The sequence below is a fragment of the Piliocolobus tephrosceles genome, chromosome 20 (assembly GCF_002776525.5).
Source record: "Piliocolobus tephrosceles isolate RC106 chromosome 20, ASM277652v3, whole genome shotgun sequence".
NCBI lineage: Eukaryota > Metazoa > Chordata > Mammalia > Primates > Cercopithecidae > Piliocolobus > Piliocolobus tephrosceles.
Window position 1 is genome coordinate 30,986,585 of NC_045453.1, and position 23,790 is coordinate 31,010,374.

At 40.6% G+C, this 23,790-nt stretch overlaps 1 protein-coding gene across 7 annotated transcripts in view; it reads right to left on the reverse strand.

The window, feature by feature from the left end:
• The window catches only part of LOC111555690 (serine/threonine-protein phosphatase 4 regulatory subunit 1-like), an 89,998-nt gene that overhangs the window by 24,275 nt on the left and 41,933 nt on the right, over positions 1 to 23,790 (reverse strand). For 6 of the 7 annotated variants that reach the window (XM_023231990.1, XM_023231989.1, XM_023231987.1 and 3 more), the window contains 3 exons: positions 20,646 to 20,752; positions 19,243 to 19,385; positions 10,723 to 10,869 (listed from right to left, as the gene is read on the reverse strand). In XM_023231990.1, the coding sequence (XP_023087758.1) occupies positions 10,723 to 10,869; positions 19,243 to 19,385; positions 20,646 to 20,752 (397 nt within the window). Of the gene's footprint in view, positions 1 to 10,722; positions 10,870 to 19,242; positions 19,386 to 20,645; positions 20,753 to 23,790 lie in introns of those variants that run through there. The other variant, XM_023231993.1, reaches the window with a different exon arrangement.

A 23,790-nucleotide genomic window follows, 5' to 3' on the forward strand; every position in this document is an offset into this window, starting at 1 on the left:
GGAATTAAGAGTCAGAATAGCCACAGCAACAGTAAGCTAAAATAACAAATCTGGAGGCATCACATTACCCAACTTTGAATTCCAGTACAAGGCTAGGGTAACCAAAACAGCATGGTAATAGTATAAAAGCAAACCAATGCAACAGAATAGAGAACCCAGAAATAAAGTCAAATACTTACAACCAACTGATCTCTGACAATGCATACAAAACATACACCAGGGAAAGGATACTCTATTCAATAAATGGTGCTGGGAAAACTGGCTAGCTATATGGAGAAAAATGAAACTGGATCCTTATCTCTCCCTTTATACAAAAATCTACTCAAGATTTTAAATCTAAGACCTGAAACCATAAAAATTACAAAAGAAAATCTAGGAAAAACTCTTCTGGACACTGGTGTAGGCAAAGAATTTATGACTAAGACCCCAAAAGCAAATTTAATTAAAACAAATATAAATAAATGGGACCTAATTAAACTAAAAAGCTTCTGCACAGCAAAGAAATAATCATCAAAGAGACAACCCACAGAATGGGAGAAAATATTTACAAACTATGCATCCAACAAAGAACTGATATCAGAATCTACAAGGAACTCAAATCAGAAGAAAAAAATAAATAATCCCACTAAAAAGTGGGCCAATTATATGAACAGACATTTCTCAAAAGAAGACATACAAATGGTCAACAAGCATATAAAAAAATATTCAACATCACTAATTATCAGACAAATGCAAGCTAAAACCACAATGATATACCATGTTACCCTAGTCAGAATGGTCATTATTAAAAAGTCAAAAAACATAGATATTGACATGAATGTGGTGAAAAGGGAACACTTATATACTGCTGGTGGGTATGTAAATTAGTACAACTTCTACGGAAAACATTATGGAGAATTCTCAACGAACTAAAAGTAGGTCTACCATTCGATCCAGCAATCGCACTACTGGGTATAAACCCAAAGGAAAGGAAATCATTATATCAAAAAGACACCTGTATGCATATGCTTATTGTAAGACAATTCACAGTTGCAAAGATATGGAATCAATCTAAGTGCCCATCAACTGAGGAGAAGACGAAGAAAATGTTGTAGTGTGGGCAACACAGTGAGACAAGTCTCTAAAAAAGTAAACAAAATTAGCTGGGTGTAGTGGTACATGCCTGTAGTCCCAGCTACCTGGGAGACTGAGATGGGAGGATCACTTGAGCCGAGGAGGTTGAGGCTGCAGTAACCCAAGACTGTACCACTGCACTCCAGCCTGGGCAACAGAGCAAGACGATATCTCAAAAAAAGGAAAAAAAAAAAAAAAAAAAAAATATATATATACACACACACACACACACACACACATATATATATATTTAATGTAGTGTATACATATATACCATGGAATATTACTCAGCCATATAAAAGAACAAAAGAATGTCTTTTGCAGTAACTTGGATGGAACTGCAGGCCATTATTATAAGTGAAGTAACTCAGGAATGGAAAACCAAATGCCCCATGTTCTCACTTATAAGTGGAAGCTAAGCTATGGGTATGCAAAGGCAAACACAGTCATATAATGGAAACTGGAGACTCAGAAGGGGAGAGGGTCAGAAAGGGGTGATGGATGAGAAACCACCTATTGGTGTTCAATGTACACTACTCAAGTGATGTGTACACTAATATCCTAGACTTCACCACTATACAATTTATCCATGTTGCCAAAAACCACCTGTGTCCCTAAAGCTAGTGAAATAAATACATACAGACATACATAAATTTTTTAAAGCTACAGTTTTACTGTGAAGGAAGGAGGGAGCCAAAGAAAAGTTCCAAAATCCATGGTTAAATCCTACCCTAATCCTTGGCTGATCTCTGAACTATGCATGCACAGGGGAGATGATGAGGTTCATAGAGAAACAGTAACTTAAGGATGAAAGAAGTGAGCTGTTTCAGCTGCTGCCTACTACAGGAAAAACAGAATCTGAACTGCTTTTTAGAACAAAGTCAATACTCTCTAGAGGTAAATAACAAAATCCAGAGTTTCTACAAAATAGAAAATGAAAAATCTATAGACATGAGAAGCAATAAGAAAATGTGACTCATAGTCAAGAAAAGTATCAGTCAGCAGAAAAAACACCCACAGAAAATCCAGATATTAGAATTAGAAGACTTTAAAAGGAATTTAAAGCAGCTATTACAAATACGCTCAAGTACAAAGAGGAAAATAGGGTCACAATGAATGAACAGATCAGGAATCTTATCAAAGAAATGGAAACTAAAAAAAAGAACCAAGACTTCTGGTAATAGCACAGTCTAAGTTAGACTAACCCTCCTATAGCTAAAAAGCATAAAATCTTGACAAAACATAAAAAAAACACCCTTTGAAAGCAGTAGAAAGCAACCAAAAGGCAGAAACTGGAGGACAGGCTACTCTTAAAAGATATATTGCAACAGGAGAGATTTGCAAGTAAGGTCCAAAATCTGTGCATAAAATGTACTTAAATCTTTGGCTGACTGCTAAACTACATATATGTGGGGGAGATCCCAGAGGACCCAGAAAAAAAGCAGCAGTCAGAAATTAAATACACTGTGCACAGATTTCAGCTTCTGCTCACAAGGCAGATAATTTGGAGTTGGAGATTAATCAAGGTAACTGCCTCCTAGGACAGAAATCATTTTAGAAAAATATAACAGAATCCAGAGACTCTGCAATGTACCATTTATAATGTCCACTGTCCAATCAGAAATTACTACTCATGCATTAATAAGAAAAAAGTGATCCATAATATTAGTCAATGAAAACCAACATCAAGATGATCCAAATGTTGCAAGGGCCAGACAAGGACTTTAAAGGAGCTGTTATAAATATACTCAAGAATTACAAAGAAAAAACACATAAAGAATAGACAGGGACTTTCTATACAATAGAGATATAGAAACTGTAAAGGTCTATAAAAGATCAAAAGGGAAATTCTAGAGCAAAATATACAATAACTGAAATTAAAAATTTGCTGGTTAGGCCTAATAGCAGATTGGAGAGATGTAAAAAAAGAATCAATAAACTTAAAGATAAATTAATAAAAATTATCAAATCTAAACATCAGAGATAAAAAAATGATTAAAGGAAACTGAACAATGCCTCAAAGACCTGTGGGACAATATTAAGGGTCCCAACTTTGTGTTATCTAAGTCACAAACTGAAAGGAGAAAAAGAATACAGAAAAAGGTATTTAAAACAACAACAGCCCAAACTTCCCAAATTAGTTGAAAGGCTTAACACACGAATCCAAGAAGTTCGATGGAGACAAAACAGCGTACTAACTCTGCTAAAATCCAAAGGTAAAGAGAAAAATCTCATGAGCAGAGAAAAAGGGATATTTTATATATACGAGTACAATATAAATGGCAGATGACTTCTCATGAGAAACAAAGAAGGCCAGAAGACAACAGAATGGTATCTTCAAAATGCTAAAAGAAAAGAAACAAAAAACCTTTTTTAACTCACAATTCTACATCCAGCAAAACTATCATTCAAAAATAAATACAAAATAAAGACATTTTCAGATAAACAAAAATTAATAAATTTCATCATCAGCCAACTTGAACTACAAAAGGTACTAAAGGAAGTTCTTCCGGCTTTTAGGGAAAGGATACCAGATGGTAACTCGTATCTAGGAAAGGAAAGAATGCCAATCACCAAAAATGGTAAAAATGGGCATATAAAAGGCTGCATTTTTTCCTTTTTTACTACTCTCTTCAAAAGATATAACTCTTTAAATGAAAAATCAAAATACTGTACCATATGGTTTAAATATACGTCCCCACCAAATCTCAAATTGAACTGTAATCCCCAGTATTAGAGGTGGGGCCTGGTGGGAGGTATTTGGGTCATGGGGGTGGATCCCTCATTGCTTGGTATTATCTTCACAATAGTGAGTTCTTGCATATCTGGTTACTTAAGGTGTGGCACCTCCCTCCCCACCACTTCCTCTCTTGCTCCTGTTTTCATCATGTGACATGCCTGCTCCCACTTTGCCTTCTGCCATGAGTAAAAGGTTCTGGAGACCTCCTCAGAAGCAGATGCTGGCACTACGCTTCCTGTATAGTCTGCAGAACCATGATTCAATTAAACCTCTTTTCTTATAAATTACCCAGTCTCAGGTATTTCTGCATAGCAATCCAAGAATGGCCTAACACAGTGTATTTGCAGGCTCATAATGTAATATACATGAAAACAACAGCACAAAGGATGAAGGCAAGTGAATGCAACCATACTGTTGCAAAAGGTGATATATTTTTTAAAAATATTCAATAGAGGAATTAAAATGCAATGCTGAAAAACATTCATTAGCCCAAAAGAAAACAGAAAAGAATTAACAACAAAACAGATGAGACAAATGAAAACAGAGAAATGGCAAAAATAAAACCAAACATATCAATAATTACATTAAATATAAATGAACTAAACACACTAATTAAAGAGCAGAAACTATTAGACTGAATATAAAAGCAGGACCCAACTAGATGCTAACAAAAGCAGAAACACTTGAAATGTAAAGACATATAAACTGAGAGTAAAAAAATATAAACAAATAAAATAAGCAATAAGTATAAAATGCTAGAGTGGTTATATTACTATCATAATTGATTATAAAATATGGATTACTCTCAGACATTTCTCAATGATGAAAGGGTTAATATATTACACAGACATTAACATTAAATGTGTAGCTTTAAATGCTTAAAATGGAAAAGAAGGTAGGCTTAAAAACAGTTTCCTCTTTAAAAAGCTAAAAAAAGGACAAGCAAACAACTCAAGAAAGGAGAAGGGTGGAAATAATAAACAGTAGAAATCAATGAAAAAGAAATAAGTGATAAAACCAACGAAGCCGAAAATCGGCTTGAAAACATAAATTTGATAAGCCCCTAGCAAGACTGATCAAGAGAGAAAAAAAGCACAAATTACCAAGATCATAACTGAAAGGGGATAACACTACAGATCTTACAGACATTAAAAAGATAGTAAAGGAATATCGTGAACAAGTCTAACCCAATAAATCTGACAACTTACATGAAATTAATAAATTCCCTGAAATGTACAACTTACCCAGTGACACAGATGAAGAAATTTGAACAGCACCGTATCTGAATTAAATCTGTTATGAAAAACCATCTCGCAAAGAAAACTCTAGGACCAGAGGTTCTACTGGAGAATTCTAACAAATGTTTAAGGAAAAAATAACTCCAATCTTAAACAAAACCTTTCAGAAAATAGAAAAGGAGGGAATACTTCCCAACTCATTTTTTGAAGCCAGAATAATTCTGATTCTAAAATCCAACAAAGACATAATAGGAAAAGAAAATTGTTCTCTTGAATATAGATACGAAAATCCTCAACAAAATGGTGGCAAATTATGGAGAAGGGAACATAGCAGAATGCCAACCAGAAGCATCAATAGACAGCAACGCTAGTGGGTAAAGGTCTGACGGAGAAAAGCATACTTAAATCGTCTCAAGGTAACTCTCCTCATTACTTCCCGAGAGAAAAAAGAGCACACTGGAGAAACCTGGCAGATACCACGTCTATCTATTAGGTCATCAAAGTTAACATCACCAATATTAGGACAAGCTGAAGTCTTGTGCCTCCTGCCATGACACACTGGGAATACATCACTTCTGTGATACGCCTGCCAGAAAGACAGAGTCTGAATCCAATCACAAGGAAACATGAGGCAAAGCCAAACAGGGAGGCACTCTGCAAAACAAATGTGGCCAGTACTCTTCCAATATTTAAGTGTTACAAAATTCAAAGACAGACGTGAGAACTGTTCCAGATTAATGGAAACCAAAGAGATAGGACAGCTCAGTGCAGCAAGGGACCCTGGACTGGGATCTGAACAAAGATGATGTTTGCATAGGAACTGCGGCTATAACATTAGCACTGTATCGGTGTGAAATTTCCTATTTTGATCACTGTACTATGGTTATATAAGAGAATTTCCTTCCTTTTAGGATATATACATCGAAGTATTTAGATGAATGCTGCTGTTTGTCCTTAATAAAAAATTAAATTAAAAAATGAAGTATTTAGATGTAAAGAGGGACAATGCCTCCAACTGAGTCTCAAATGTCTCAGAAAATAATAAATACAGTAAATATGCATCTGTCTGTATGTGTGGAGAGAGAGGGAGAGATGGAGGGGAAGAGAAAAAAAGATAAAACAAATGAAACTAAATATAAATTACTAAAGAAGCCAGAGAGAGGTATAGGGGAATTCATATTACTATTCTTGCAACTTTCTTGCAAGTTTGAAATTGAAACAAGATGAAAAGTTGCCAAAAACAAAATTGTGAAATAATTCTTCCATTCCCCCAACAAAGTAAAAAGAAAGGGAGGAAAGAACAAAATGAGGAAGGAAGAGGGTAAGGCAGGGGAGTGAAGGACCGAAGTGGGGACACAAGAAAGGGATGGAGAAAGGCAGGGATGGGGGGAAGAAGGACTTCCTGTCTCTAAAGTCTGTTATTCTCACTATATACACAGCACTGCCTATTTACAGTGGAAAATGGTCTGGGTTAGTAATCTACCTATCATTCTATTTGGAATTTGCATACAGGAAGAGGGGAAAGAAAACCAATGCGGGTGGGGCGAAGGGGAAACTAGCCCATAACACAAATAAGGAAAAGGTTTGTGTCCTCAGAACACAGAGGACACATATTTCTGATAGGATGCTTAGCAGAGTTGTACAAAGTGACAGCCACAATAAATGAGGATGTGAGGCTTCCATATCCAGTGTGATGGGCAACTAAAGCACTCCCAGTATCTCCATCCACCCCTCTCCATCTGCCACACCCGCATGACCTTATTACTATACAGAATAAAACAAATCCAGAGTCATTAGAAGTCAGCACACCAAGTGACAAGAAATTATATTCCCGTGGCCCTGGGAACCACTTGTATGGAATGACGATCTTCACTTAGTTGCTTGGAGTTAACTATTCTTTGTAGCACATAACCACAACATTCTTCTTAAGTACACGCACAAATAGAAATGAGCTTAAAAATAGAAATGACGACAAAAAATGAGGAAGCCTTAATGTGAAAACATGTTGAGAGAGAAAAATAGAGTTCTGACAATGAGTTATAATCTCGGAATGCTAATGGCGTCCCTGCAAGCAAGAGGAATTATAATTGGTCTCCAGTGGCCTGTTTATCCTGTCTAGATATAATTACAAGATACAGTTCTTGCAGTTTTTACCGATTCATTCATCCAACAAACATTTATTTAGTACTGACTCTGAGCCTGGCACTGTGCTGGGGGCTGATAGTGCAAAGATACCACAGTCCAGTGTTTAAGAAGCTCACCATCTTGAGGGAGAAATAAACAGAATTTCACAACTCAACTGCTAAGTGACAGAAGACAGAGCTAACCCTTCTGACTGCATCAAGGACAGAGTCACTAACATTGCGTAGGGTTTCTAGAAGGGTTTCACAAAGGAAAATGCACGTACATTTCCCTTCCCAGGATTCCATGTACTCATGTCCCAACATGGAAGCTGTCCTGCATAACTCAATCTAAAACACCCAGGACACATGCAGTTGGTTATCTCTGATTTTCCCAGTCATATATGTACTAGAGTTGTTAGCATCGGAATCAACTAATTGTAAGTTCTAATGAGAGTGAAAAATCGAATGAACAGATGTATTTTGTCCATGAAGACGTGCAGTCTCCTTGGGAGTTGAGGCACTTCCTTCAAAATGGCACTGCTCTGAGTAAGCGTGTGTTTATGTACAGTACAGATGTAGCAATATTCACACCATCTGGATGCAAGGAGAGCCCCCAAACACAGAGGGCATCTGACCAGCCCAATCTGCTTCTTTCCTCATCACCCTTTTAGCTGACAGCTCCCTGAATCATCTCCTAATGGATACACACTGGCATCCGCAATGTTTGGGGTATCACCCACAGACCAGCTAAATCAGAACCCTGCCTTCCTAGGGGAGCTCTACAAAGCACACATGTGGCCTTCTCTTCCTTGGATAATGACTACCCACACTGTCATTTACTCTACCCACATCGTCATTTCCTAGCTAAAAAGAAGAGATTCTGTCTGTGTTCCACAGCTCTCTCATACTCAAGGGGCAAGTCCCCCCCGCACCCCGCCAAGCCCTCTTGGCCTCCAGGGTCTGGGGAAATAACTGGAGCAACGCACACACGGGCCAGACCAGACATCCGACATTCCACTCCCAACAGATCTCCACAGGAGGAAAAGCAGAGGTCCTGCAGGAACACCTGGGAGAAACAGACAAGCGCAGCCTGGGCCATGGTGGGTAGGAGGTTCAAGATCACTTCTGTTCTTGCAGCCACAGTTCAAATCCTATCCATTCAAATAATGAGACCAGCATCTCGCTTGGAATGAAAAATACAATTTATGTGAACTAATTTGTTCTGCAAGTGATTTGTGCAGATAGCTTTTTGAAGGCTTGTAATATTTTCCAAATATTTCTACCAAAAAAAGTGAAGAAGAAGAAGAATATTGCTGACAAGAATGGAGTATCCGGAAAGAAAACAAAATAAAAATCATGCAAAAATGCCTTTAGTATTATTTTTCATGGTATTATCAGCCTTTAGGGATAAGATATTTGGTTGTCAGTCGTAACCTTGGAAACTTGCCTAACCAACTTCCAAATGAAAAAGAAGATCTAGTTGGCAAAGTTCACTGCTCAACTGCCAAATACCCCAACTAAATGATATTATCCAGGTTCATTTTGCAAAACAAATTTAATTTCTTATAGAGAAACTTGAAATTTATAAAAGAACCCTGGAGAATTTGAATTTTAATAATCAATTATTCTTCAGCCTGATTCATCTTATAAACATATGAAATATGCAAAAAATTAAATTAGTTTAAAAGCCAGACCTTTAACACATAGTTAAAGAAAACTTTTACATAAATGAAGAATAATTGCCAAATGTTCTGATGCTGTAATACAATTTTTTAGCTCCATGGCGTATAATGTTTCTGCACTTTAAAAAAAGAAAATAATTCCTTTCTCTAACATCATTGTTTCCCAAACAGGAAAACGACTATCTTCTGTATATTTTATTATATTCATAATTAATGCTTATGATTTTTTTTTTTTTTTTTTTGGAGACGGAGTCTTGCTCTGTCACCCAGGCTGGAGTGCAGTGGCAGGATCTCAGCTCACTGCAAGCTCCGCCTCCCGGGTTCACGACATTCTTCTGCCTCAGCCTCCCGAGTAGCTGAACTACAGGTGTCGCCACCTCGCCCGGCTAGTTTTTTGTATTTTTAGTAGAGACGGGGTTTCACTGTGTTAGCCAGGATGGTGTCGATCTCCTGACCTCGTGATCCGCCCGTCTCGGCCTCCCAAAGTGCTGGGATTACAGGCTTGAGCCACCGCGCCCGGCCATGCTTATGATTTTTTACATCCTTTAGGGACAAATTTTTCCTAAAATGTTGGACTAACCCTGGAGCTATTTGCTTCGATAAGGCAAACAGAAAGGGTCATGCCATACAGCATCATTTGCATGGGTCAGTGGAGGAGCAGCAGCTGAAGAAAACAAGATGGCCCATTGCGACCTCCCCTTGAGCCACAAAGGAAAAGGCGCAAGGACAAATGGAGACATCTTGATCTGAGGGCAAGAAAAGCCAGCACTGGGTCATCAGCTGCTGGTTTGTGAACAAGGACTCCAGAAGCGAGTAGAAAATCCCGACTGTATAATCATTTAAAAATGGACACAGAATCTTGCAAACCCAAGGATACCAGACTATTAACTAGAAGACAATGAGCATTTATACTATTCCTTTCACTGAACATCTCTGACTGACAGAAGCACAAATACTTTAACACAGCGTCTCCCAAATGCCTGTAAATGTTTGGCCACATCTGCATTCTTCACAGTGATTCTTCTTATTTGCTTACATATCTATCTTAGTCTTCTCCCAATCTACAGACACACAAGTCTACTAAATTTTCTTCTTAATTGTCTAAGTACCACCTAAAATTATCTCACATACCATACTAGGGGTCTTACTTTGAGAAGGAAGGCCCATGGTCCAAGTAGGTTCAAGGACTTACCTATAAATCTCAGCATCTTGTCCAACAGAAATCTAAGCCAGCTACTGCTGCTAAGCCCAAATCATTCTGATTTCTCAAGCCTTTTCTTCTTAAAACAATTGGTGCTGGCCGGGCGCGGTGGCTCAAGCCTGTAATCCCAGCACTGTGGGAGGCCGAGACGGGCGGATCACGAGGTCAGGAGATCGAGATCATCCTGGCTAACCTGGTGAAACCTCGTCTCTACTAAAAAAAAAAAAAAAAAAAAAAAAAATACAAAAAACTAGCCGGGCGAGGTGGCGGGCGCCTGTAGTCTCAGCTACTCAGAAGGCTGAGGCAGGAGAATGGCGTGAACCCAGGAGGTGGAGCTTGCAGTGAGCCGAGATCCGGCCACTGCACTCCAGCCTGGGCGACAGAGCGAGACTCCGTCTCAAAAAAAAAAAAAAAAAAAAATTGGTGCTATAAGGATGCTTACTTCCAAAACATGCTCAGAGCTGAACTGTGAGCTTTCTCCAACCTAGGTTGAATAACTGGCTACCTTGTTCATGAGAACAGTGCTGACCAAAATCAAACACGTGTAATACTTCAAGTCAGGTATCAGTCAACTTATGGGACAGTGCCCACAGGTGCTGGGCAGTCATTCGCTGGACAGACTTACGCTCACAGCTTCTGCTTTATATTCGTCATCACTGTCTGGGGCAGAGAGCTGCAGCAGAATGGGACACACTTTGTTTTCAATATCATGCTGGAAAATCAGATCTTGTTCCAGAAGAATCAAGAGCACTTCCTGACTTGATTTTCTCACCTAGAAGGGAAAAAAAAGGCAGAAGGTGAAGCACAAGTGAGCAGAAGTGCCCTCAGGATATAGACCAACCCCACTGAGCAGGTGTGGCTGAGCTAGCCCCTACCAACCCCCACCCCCATCCCCTAAACACCCTGAAGACCACTGGGTCTTCTTGCCTTTTGCTGCCCCTCCTGCCTGAGGTCTTTGAATAGGCCACTCGCTCTACCTGACTGGCTACCATTCCTCTGCTCCAGCCCAAAGCCCCTCTGCTCCTGGTCCCTGTTGGAACAGGTCCCCAAACAACACTTGACTAGTGCACTGGAATTTTTCCTCCACAGCTCTTGTTCCAGATTTCTGTATTTACATACATACAAACATATACAGGATTTTTTTCTGTACGATTTCATAATTGCCACCTGTCTTTTCTGCTGCAGAGAGTGAATTCAGAAGGCAGGTACCACATCTGATTTATACTTTGTCTTCCAGTGCACTCTCAGGACCTGGCAGCCTGTGGCACAAAATTTTGCTTTCTATAAGGATCTGTTGAATCAGTGGATGACTTCGCACCTTTTCTCCTTCGTAGGCAGAGACTGGAAAACTCTGCAGCATCCTCCTGAGACTCTGTAAACCCTGGCACAGCACACCTGAGATGGGAATTATGTCTGGTACAACAGAACGCACAGGGAAGGGGCCCAAGAAAGAGCCACTAACAAAGCCGTGTGAAGTTGGCAGCAGAGATTCAAGAGATGTGGCCACAAGCCCAAGAAGCTGGCAACCGCCAGAGACTGGAAGCAGAAGGAAAGATTCTCCCCTAGAGCACCCAGAGGGAACCCATCCTGACAACCCCCGATACTGCACTTCCCATCTGTGGAACTGGGAGGAAAGAAACATCTATTGTTTTAAGCTGCACAGTCTGTGGTGCGTTGTTACAGCAGCTCCAGGAAATGAATCCACTGAGCAAGGGTAGGAGGGGAGAAGGCCTTACAGGGCCAGAGAACAAACAGCACGTGCTGAGGTGCAAGGTGATGAACTCTGGGGCAAAATACTCTGAAGAAGTAGGACAAGTTCCAGATGGCAGAATGGGAGGATGAAGGGCAAGCTGAGATCAGGCCAGGAAAAGTGTGCCAGATCCCACTAGGACCTCTGGTGACCACTCCAGGTGCAATGGGAGCCCCCAAGAGTTTAACAGCAGAGAAGCAACACAATCACACTCGGCTTCAGGGAGGGTGACATTCTGGAAACCTGAAGTGGTTCTGACAAGAGAGAGCAGGTGAGGGGCTCCTGGGCCACCACAGGCTTTCATGAGGCATGATGTCAGGGCAGGGGACAGAAAGAAGAGGGCAGGTGTGAGAGACAGCGCTAAAGAGAGCTAAGAATGGCTACCCAGGATAATCACAGAAGCCAGAGCAAGATAGAGGATAGAGAGACTAGGGCTGGACGCTAGAGTCTCTAAACTCTATGGGATTCACTGGACATCTAGACAGAGCCATCCAGTGGGCTGTGGCAATGGAGGGCAGTGATTCACAGACTCCAGAGACCTGGGGGAGAGATAGCAGTCTAGTGCTCAGTTGTGTGTAGAGTCTCCCTAGGGCCACAGTAGCAGAGAGACCATGGCGGGAACCCTGATACCATAAGGAAAGGAAGACCAAAGACGATATCCTAGAGAAGAAATAGCAACTCTTAGGGGCAGGAGAGGATCGGGCTAATGATGGAGACTGGGGAAGACCCAAACAAGAAGTGCAGGCAGAGGCAGGGAAGAGGCCTGGAGCTCAAGAGCTAACACGGCAGTGGGTACAGGCTACAGCTGTGGGGTCTGAATGCTGAGCCCCCATCTGGATCCTCCAAGTGACTAGATGAGTCATCTTGGCCAAGTGACTTGGCCTCTCTCAGCCTCAGTTTCCTATCCATAAAACTGGATAATCATAGTATCTACCTCATAAGCTTGTTGTGGGGATGAAAGGAGTGACAGGCTTCTGATGGTGTCTAGGACATGGCATGCGCTAAATGAATACTGGCTGGTACTGTTAGTACAACCATGATTATTGGAAGCCAAAGGAGAGCAATATTTACAGGATCCCAGCAAGGGGTGTGTCCAGTTACCTTTGCATCCCACTGTCTCGGGTGAAGCAACATTAAATGCCTAGAGGGACCCAGTAAAGGTCTGTAAAAACACTCAAAACTGGTCAACAGTGACAAATGGTGCAAGTGGGTCAAAGAAAAAAAGAAGAGATGTCACTGGGTAGATAAAGAAATTGTGGGAGAAATATAAATACAATACTATAAAGCAGCTAAAATGAATGACCAGCAGCTATCCCGATCAATGTGGAGAGGTCTAAGACACAAACGAGTCATGCAATCAGCAGAATGGAATACACGGTGCAATGATGGTGTCTGTGCAAGCTTTCAAGCACCCAAACAAGACACTCTCTTATTCAGGGCCACCTACACAAGTGGTGTGACTGTGAAAACCTGGTGAGAATGTCTCATGCCAGGCTCAGGAAGGGGAGGGAGGGAGAAGAATGGGATGCAGGAGGGCTACAGAGAAGCTGCCACCATATCTGTAACCTCTAAATAAAAAATAAAAGGATATGCAGAAAATTGCAAAATGTTAACATTTGCTGGATATGAATGGTGGATATATGGGTGTCAATTACACATTTCTCTCGTGTGTGATTAAAATATCTCGTAATATTTTAAACATTGAACTCTAATTTTAAAAAAAGCACTGGATTTTACAATGAGCAGATTCACTGAGTCTGTGGCAAGATACCTATCCCCCAGCTTCCGGAAAGCATCAGCTGCTGCACGAGGAGCTGGTGCCAGAAGAAGAGCCCAGAGGTAGAGGCAGTGAAGGTTCCTCTTTCAAAAAGCTTGGCAGTAGGAAAAGGAATGGGCCACAAGCTCTGAGTCAAGGCCAAGGAACAGAGAGAGCAGGGAGACTGAGGACTGATTATAATCAAATGAGAAATAAATGAGAAAGGCGGAAAAATAAGCAAGCTCTGAGACAACCGGATGGGACCACAGAGAGAAACTAAGACATGAGACTTCAAAGCGGGGTGGGATATCCCTTCCTGTGAGACAGAGGGGAGGAGTTCAGGACTACTGAAGAAATCTGGCTACATTATCAAACAGTGTGTGCAGCTGATTCAGGTCTACAAATCTTTACTGAAACTACCAGGTGCCAAACCCTGTCACAGAAACTGACAAAATACAATCCTCAGCTTTAGAAGAGCCTCCCCAGTCCCACAGCATACAACAGGCAGCCTCATGAAATCAGACATCCAGCCTCCTGCCCTCTCCAGTCAAGCTGCGACTCAGCATCCACAAGCACACCTCTCTGCTTAACCAGCAATTCACCCATACTACACGGCGGGGGGGGGGGGGGGGGCGGCGTGAACAAAAGGAAAAGAGATAAGCCAAGCTAGTCTGAAGCACAGCCCTGGAGCACAGCGACAACTCAAAAAAGGGGTGCTGTGAGTGGTAGCAGTAGTCCTGGCAATAGCACTGATATTACCCCCAATGCTGTGAATTCTATGCCTCACATGTTCATAGACCATGAAAAGTACCTGCTGATGAACAGAGAAGGGCCAGCTGGCCTGAGATGCAGATGCTGGCTGGAACCTAGCACGCCCATCCCATCCCCACATGCACAAGAATCTTCATCTATGCCGAATTAAGAATCCTAATCGGGGACCTCTGGGTGTTCTCAGGGGCCCCCATTGTGAATATCCTAAAGAGTCAGCATCTGTTAAAGGATGACAGAGACTGACAGAAGAGAGGAGGGGGCATTTGGGAAAGGCAAGAAAGTCAGAATCATAAGAACAGAGGGGACAGGCAGATGCCAGGACAGTCGAGGGCAGAAAGGGACAGGTGCCCAGGAAGGAGTCTGGGCTGTGCCTCAGGGAATGAGAGGTCAGTGAGAAAGAACTTCAGCACTTTTCTGTGTTTACTACCGGTGGGAATGAAGAGGAGCAGGTGCCCTCAAGGGGTTAGGTAGTTTTGATGGAAACAAAGGAGACAAGGCTTGGCTCTAGCTGGATGGAGGAGGTGAGGGGAAAAGTCAGTTCCTGGGTGGCAGCTCTGGGGAGTGTGTGAAGTAGGTGGCGGTTCCCTGCACGGAGATAGGGGATGAAGATTGAAGGCCTCTATTTGCTCTGTGATGTAAAAGGCAAGGTCACCTGCTTGGCACGAGGCAGGGAGAGGGGAGGAGGCCTGATGAAATGGCAAAGGTCTAAGAGAACTGCAAAGGATAATGGGAAATGCAGTTGATAAGGGACAAGGGAAAGGACTGCCAAGCAATGCTGCAAACCCAGCCGCGACTGGAACCCATCAATCTGCAACAGCACCAACCAATGCACGACAGGACTCCCTCCATCAAGCTCAGCAACCAGCAGCGGAGGACGCTGAAGGGCTGAGGAGGACAGGCAGAGCCAGTGTGGCAGAAGCACCATCAAAAGGACAAGTAAATAGAGGGGTGATGGCAGGGACAGGCCTGAAAGGGTGGGACAAGAGAGGGAGCTGCTGAGGAACAACAGGAAGTAAATGCAGGAAGGCAATAGGGGCTGTGGAGCCAGAGGCCACGGGGACAGGAAGGTCCAAGGCAGGGGAGCAAAAAAAGGAGGGCAAGCTGTGTTTGTAGTGGAAGTGGGAGTGCAGAGGTGTGGCAGATCTGGAGACACTGGGAAGCTGGGTCACACACAGCTTGGGCTGACCATGGGAGCAGCCTGCTCTTGGCCATAAACATGACTCTTCAGCAAACACAGACTAGGTGTCAGGCACCATGCTAGATTCTGGAGTCAAAACCAGGCTTCCTGCCTCTGCCTTTCTGGAAGAGAAGATACAGCAACGCTACTGGACAAAGGTCAAGAAATCTCCTGACTCAGCGTAATCTTTTTCAAGAATGAATCCAAAGGAAAAAGAAAAGTCAATAAAAGAACAAAACTGTATCCTTTCTGACGCTCACTGCATCTACAGCACACACACACACACACACACACACACACACACACACACACACACGAAACCTGAACGAAATTTAAGTATTCAACAAAATTAAAAATATGACAATTATGAGGAAAGAGTGTTTTACTGCTTCTGTGACGGGGGGCTTTCTGAGGGCAGAAAATCTGTCCTGCTCAGCTCCCCATCCCCAGGCATGAAGCACTGTGCTTGGCTCATAATGGGTACTAAGAAACTGTCTGAATAAATGAATGAATGGGGAAACTGTATCACATTAGGATTATACCTATGTGGAAAAGAATGTTAGCACCTAGAGAGGAAAATGCAAAAATCATCAAAATACCAACTGTTAGGACAGTAGAAACAAGAGGACTCTTTCCCTTATCTGAAAACTCCACTTGATGCTGTCACACTGCTTACCAGTTCAAAATGAGGATTTGCTCTTTTTAAAATGCTTGGATCAAGGGAGAAATACAACCCAAAATTTTTGAATCTCTTGAAAATAATGATAATGAAAACATGGTGTATTACTAAAAATCAAATAAATTTACCCTTAGTGGAAAATCATCTCCAAATACACTAGCACAAAGAGAAATGATGCAAGTCTATTCACTGCAGCAATTTCAAAGTGGCAAAAGATTGGAAATAGCCCAAATGTCCATCAATAAGTCCTGCTCTGTTCCCCTAGTGGGGAACTACACTGCAAAGAAAGGAGTGAGGAGGCCACAGATGCTGGGGCCTGCTCTCGGGGTGCTCACAGAGCACACAGCATGGGGCAGCGGGAAGAGGGAGTCCCCCACACCCAAGAAAGGGGCACGGGTGTGCAGAACACAAGAACATCATCTCAGCTGTTTACATGCATGTGCATGTGCGTGTGCGTATCTGTGTGTGTGTTTTCAGAATCAAAACCAACCAAAAAGTAAAAGAAATAGTTACCTACAGGGGAGGGAGAGAAGAGGTAGGGGCCAGGGACAGAAGTCAGACTTCTCTGAACGTGCTTTGTTTTACAGTTTTGACTTTGGAATCAACTAAACATTTTAAATAATTATAAATCAAAATGTACAAGCTAAAACAATTCCTAAAAATAAAAAAACAAATGAGAATAACTACATATCAAGGTGGTAGCTTAACCACAAAGAGAAGGATTAATGCAAGTGACTTTAAAACACAGTAACATGAATATGACTGGGTACCTCTAGCAGGACAAGGCCTAAAAACAAAAGGAATTACAAAGAAATGTTAAACTATGTTCAGTAATCCCATCATATTGTTAGTAATACTGGGACTTTTATTTTGGATCCACAGACATACACATGTATGCTAACGTCATCAAGTAGGATTTATATCACGCAAGCGAAAAAAGATACAAATAAAATTGAAGTAAAAGCGCTATAATGCTAAGTTTGAGTTGGAAATATCAAGATAAACTCGAAGAATTTTTATCTTTAAAAAAATCATTCTGTCACTAGAAGCAACAAGTGCCCCCCAGTACCCACATTCCATTTTCTTATTATTTGCCTCCTAAAGGAACCTGGGCTCTTGGCGAAATGGTTGATCCCAGCTCAAGGTGCACTACCACCGTCTACTGGGTCATGCTGAAAAAGATTCTGGAGCCAACTTGAAGGCCTGCAACTCAAAGATGGAACAACTTGATCATCCAAAAGAATAAGTAGTGGATAGCATTAGGAGAAACACCTAGTGTAAATGACGAGTTGATGGGTGCAGCAAACCAACATGGCACATGTATACACATGTAACAAACTTGCACATTGTGTACATGTACCCTGCAACTTAAAGTATAAAAAAAAAAAGAATAAGTACTATAACAGTTTCAAACATAACTACTATGTTAAAATGCAAGAGTTCCTAACAATACTTCAAAAAAAATTTTAAAACCTAACTGGTAACCTTTGTAGATTATCAAAACGCCAACGATGACTCTGGAAACTGGTAAATACATGGATAAAATGAAGCATTTATTCTGTCTTTCCTATTCAAACAGGTTTTCAGGGCTATCAAATAGTTGATAGAGGAAGTCTTTACAGAAGAACTCTAGTTATTAAACTAAAAAGAAATGTTGGAATTAGTGTGTCAGAATTTACACCCTCTAATGAGATACTGGATCAGGGCAACCATCACCAATGGTTGCCCACATCATGATGGGGAACTTTGTAGAAGTTTGGCCACCTTTATAGAAAAGGTGGCCAAATTCAGCATTAGGAAAAGATAACCATCCAGAACTTTTCTGCCCTCGATTTGATACAGCAGGAAAACATAAACCATCTACAAAGTATTCTCACTAAAATAAAAAATCTGAGTCTGGCTGAGCTTCCAACTTAGCTACTAGTTTATAAGAAATGCCGGGAGTGGAGCAACATCTTAACACTACAGAGATGCAATAAACCATATCCCAAATGTGGGAAATTCTATAAAACTAATGACCTGGCTTCCTCAACAAATAAATAGCAAGAGAAAAAAGTAGGGAGGGGCAACATTATAAATTTTAAAAGATCTAAGAGACCTGTATCACTAAGATTCAATGTGTGGACTTTGTTTGTATTCTGGTTTGAACGGCCTCTCCACAAAAACACACACTTATGAGAAAACTGGGAAATTTGACCAATGACTAGATATTAGATGACGTTAGATAACTACTGATAATTTTTATATTTGCATTAATGATATTATCATTATATTTTTTTAAAAAGAGTCTATTTCTTAGAGACTAATAGTAAAAAGTATTTACAGCTGAAATGAGATGGTGTCTACAAATTCTTTTGTCTGGATTGGATTTTTATCTGGGTAAGATAAAGGAAAAAAGATTAATCAAAATTTTTTTGTTTTTATTTTTTTTGAGACAGAGTCTCACTGTGTCGCCCAGGCTGGAGTGCAGTGGCACGATCTCAGTTCACTGCAATTTCCACCTCCCGGGTTCAAGCAATTCTGCTGACTCAGCCTCCCGAGTAGCTAGGACTACAAGCATGCACCACCTTGCCTGGCTAATTTTTGTATTTCCAGTAGAGATGGGGTTTCACCAAGTTGGCCAAGCTGCTCTTAAACTCCTGACCTCAGGTAATCCACCTGCTTCAGCCTCCCAAAGTGCTGGGATTACAGGCGTGAGCCACCACGCCCGGACAGGTCAAACGTTAACAACAGTTGATGCTAGGTGTAGGGCATGTGGGCGTTCATTTTCATTTTCTCTCTACTGTTACATGTGTTCGAAAATTTCCATAGGTTAAAGAAAAAAGAGAAATATTTCATGATAAGAATGAGTGCTGTCTATCTTCCCACATGACTAGAGGAACTGGACACCAATAGACCTTTTGTTCTCAAATCACTTAACTCTAAGAAGTTGTTTTTTGAAGTATGAATATCACCTAAAACAAGACCAAAGAGAATTTGCTAAAGAGACCTTAAGGTTATAATTTTTCAAACCTGATTGTTTGGATCTGTGAGGTACCTCACTACAATAGGTATGAGATATTCAGAGAGCACCACTGGAAAATCTGATCTGTTTTCTTGTAAAAAAATGGCAATAGGAGGAATCTGTTCCATCAGCTCAGTCCGCACTGTGGGCTCTGCAGCAATAAAAAATTTAAAAAAAATTATATGAAGAATAAGCCAGGCATCTTATATAGTATATACTGATAGTTTCTAGCTTTTCTTACTAAAATGCTTCATCAAGGAAATTAGACAAATGCAGTTTAAAAATCATTTCCCGTTTAGAGTATTTATGCTACAGACAGGCTTAAAAAGCTAATGAGCTATACAGCAATATAAAAACATAAAAACAAGAGAGAATGACAACTCTATTATAACAAGCCATATATAAATTGAGGAGGGAGCAAGAAGTCTGCATGCTGGGCCAGCATCCAAAAGCCATTACAACTAATAGCTTATATGCCAGACCTATGGGTTGTGCTTATTTAAATTCTAGCCAGAATGTATACATTTTAAATAATTCTTTCATAAATGCACTAAGCCACAATCCACGCATCCCAATTATTTCTAAGGCAAAGCATTCAACAAAAGAGCGGCTCCAGCTCCAACATACCACATTAAATTTAACACAAATGCATAATTGCTACAGCACTGTAAATGGTGACTCATTTACAAAGAGAATCCATTTAAAGACTCAAAACATCCACTTGGGCCTTTTTAAAAGCATTGTGTTATATTCATATGAATATTTTAAACTAATATGGGAGCTATACGGAAGGCTTATTTTTCTATTTTCAGTTAAAATAATTAAATTCTAAAGCCTGAGAGTCCTGAAACTTTCTGAAACTTCTCATCATTCATTCTGAATGCAGGAAGGAGGGGGCTGTGGCACAGCTGTCAGTACCGGCCAGCCCCACCACTCATTCATCTAACTGCTCCTCACTGGGGCGGCGGGGAAGACAACGTTATCACGTCCGCCGCACAGTAACGTGCTTTTCTTCCTCAATACTAATCATGGAGAGGTAGAATGAGAAAGAAAAATCAAGATTCGCCTTGAGGGAATAATGACTGGGATTTCTGAACCCAAGAGGCTTCTTTTGATTTGGCATTTCTTAGCAACCAGTAGTCTGGCAAAACTCAAGAAATATCAAAGGCCTGACTGCCAAGGCAAATAGCATTCATAGCCATTAATCATTTTAATTTTCTAAATATAAGAACATTTCAGTCAAAATTCAAATAAGATATATATTCTTCAAGAAAAAATCCATTCAGGTTAGAAATTGCTTAAAGGTTATTGACTAACAAACAGGTTTTTTAAAAATTAGCTCTTATTGGTTACACATAATTTCTTAGAAATTTATAAGGAAAAAATTAAATGATACAATACTTATACAAACCTGCATCTTCTGACAATCTGACTATAATTTCTATTACCATTAGGAAGTCTTCTTCATTGTCACTGAAGTCTCGGAAGATATCAAGCAGCCCTCTGGCAATAATCTGCCTATGGAGACAAAAACAATGCATATGGTTATTTGGGCCACACTGACTGAAGGACCACAAGGTTCCAGGCATTGTGCTAAGAACAGGTAAATGCACCTTGGCACAAGACAAAGCGAGCAACCTGTGTTCAGAAAGAGGACGGAGGCTACCCGGGAATGCCCAGCGATGGCCATTCCAGTGTGGACCACAGTCCTACAGGAAAGGAGGCCTGCATCTTCTAGTCAGGTAGTCATCAGAGTTTGAAAATGTCCACTTAAGAATAAGGGAAAACCTTTTTCTAGTGTTCTGACTGGTTCCTCAGGCTTGGAATAAAAGCTCAAGACAGTTGAAGGGAACTAAGGGACCAATAAATATAGAAAAGAAAGGCCCAAAGAGGCATCTGATGGCCTCTTAATGACTGAATGAGGAAGTGCCGACTAGAAATTCTGCAGAAATTCTCTTGGAAAGCCTTGAGATAATTTTTTAAATTCAGATATTTCTCCACATTTATTATTTTTACTCTCCTATCTCCCTGTGCTGATTAACCATAAAATCTGTAAAATGACAAAGATCTACAGATGTTTATTTTGAGGGGAGTAAGGAAAGGAGGAGGTGGGGAGACTGCATCCCTCTATAGGCAGAACTGGTCAAGAGAACCAAGATAGAGTCAGAAGTGGCAGCTACCAAAAGGAAAGAGAAATCACTGCAGTCCACTGGCCTGAGCAATGTACAGGAGAACAGTTAAGTCAGCCCGAGACTGAGGAACAGGCCGAGACTCAACTCAGAAAAGTCCCACCACAAGATGGCAAGCAACAGACGAATGACGTGCACTATGGCATTCTACACAGAGGAAGCTCTAGCCATGGGGGGAGATAATGTGATTGTCATTGCAGGACCAAGTGACGATCTCCCATCATAAGCATGATCTGAGCTAGAGCTACAGAAGGCCTACTGAGGAGAAACGTCAAGATCTCTGCAACAGCTAATTCCATCAGTATACTGATCAGTGGAGCAGGCCAGGGGCGGGGGTACCCTAAGGTGCAGGGCCTTCCCCAAAGAGTGGACCCACAAGCCCAGGAAGTCACTGTGAACTGTGGACCATCCAAAGACAGGAAATTAAAAATGAATACTCTTTTAGACATTCAAAAAATCTATCACCAGCAGATCTGAACTATAAGAAATGATAAAGAAAATCCGATGGAAATGTGAATCTGCAGAAAGGAATAAAGAACACCAGAAGTGATAACTACATGCATAGATATATAAATGTTTGTTATTATTTAAATCTCTTTAAGAAATAATTGACTATTTAAGTTAAAAATAACACTTTATTATTATTGTGGATTTATAACATGTATATAATAAAATGCATGACAAAAATAACAAAGACCAGGAAAGGGGAAACGAAGGCATACTATGATAAGGTCCTTACACTATACATGAAGTGGTAAAATACCACTAGAAGGGCCGGTGCGGTGGCTCATGCTTGTAATCCCAGCACTTTGGGAGGCTGAGGCAGGTAGATCACGAGGTCAGGAGATCGAGACCATCCTAGCTAACATGGTGAAACCCCGTCTCTAGTAAAAATACAAAAAAATTAGCCGGGCGTGGTGGCAGGCGCCTGTAGTCCCAGCTACTCAGGAAGCTGAGGCAGGAGAATGGCATGAACCCGGAAGGTGGAGCTTGCAGTGAGCCAAGATTGCGCCACTGCACTCCAGCCTGGGCGACAGAGCGAGACTCCATCTCAAAAAAAAAAAAAAAAAAAAACACCACTGGAAAGTAGGCCATGATAATGATAAGTTAAATACACATACTATAAATGCTAAGGCAACCACTAAAATAAAAAAACAGTGAATTGTAACTAATGAACTATTTAAAAAACATACTAAAATCATAAAGAAGTTCAATTAACTCAAGAGAAAGCAGATAAAGAACAAAAAGGGAGCAAAATAGATGTGGCAAACAGAAAACAGCAAGATGATATACTTAAACCTAACTGCATCAGTAATTACATTAAATGTAAATGGTCTAAACATTCCAATTAGAACAAGATTAAAAGAATGGATTAAAAAAAAACAAGACCCAACTACATATTACTTATAAGAAACACATGTTAAATATACAGATGCAAATAAATAATTAAAAAAGAATATATTATGCTAACAATAGTCCAAAGAAAGCTGGAGTAGCTATATTAATACCAGACAAAACAGATTTTGGAGCATAGAATATCACCAAGGAAAAACAGGTCATTTCATAATGATAAAGGGGTAAACTCATGAAGAAGACATAATTATCTCAAGTGTTTATATGCCTAATAACAGAGTTTCAAAATACATGCAGCAAAAAGCAATACAACTGCAAGGAGAAAAAAGGTGAATAGGAAAAGTCATCAAAAAGTGGTGTTAGAATAAATAGTCATATGGGGGAAAAAAAGAACATTGACTCTTATTTCACAGCATAAATCAAAATTCAAAATGGACCCACAGATCTAATGTAAGAACTAAAACATAAAATTTCTTGAAGAGAAAAGAAAATCTTTGTGACCTTAGGTTAGACAAAGATTTCTGAGGAGCAAAGTATACAAACTATAACAGAAAAAAATTGATAAATTTGACTTCATCAAAATTTAAAACTTTCCTCCCTAAACCACACCATTGGGAAAATAAAAATGATGAGCCACAGACTGGAGAAAATATCTGACCAAAACTGGAATCCAGAATATATAAATAATCCTTGTACTCTTTTTATGAGATGGAGTCTCGCTCTGTCACCCAGGCTGGAAGTGCAGTGGCGCGATCTTGGCTCACTGCAAGCTCCGCCTCCCGAGTTCACACCATTCTCTTGCCTCAGCCTCCCAAGTAGCTGGGACTATGCGCCCGCCACCACTTTTTGTATTTTTAGTAGAGATGGGGTTTCACCGTGTCAGCCAGGATGGTCTCAATCTCCTGACCTCGTGATCTGCCCACCTCGGCCTCCCAAAGTGCTGGGATTACAAGCCTGAGCCACCATGCCCGGCAATCCTTGTACTCTTATAACTCAGTAATAAGCAGACAAACA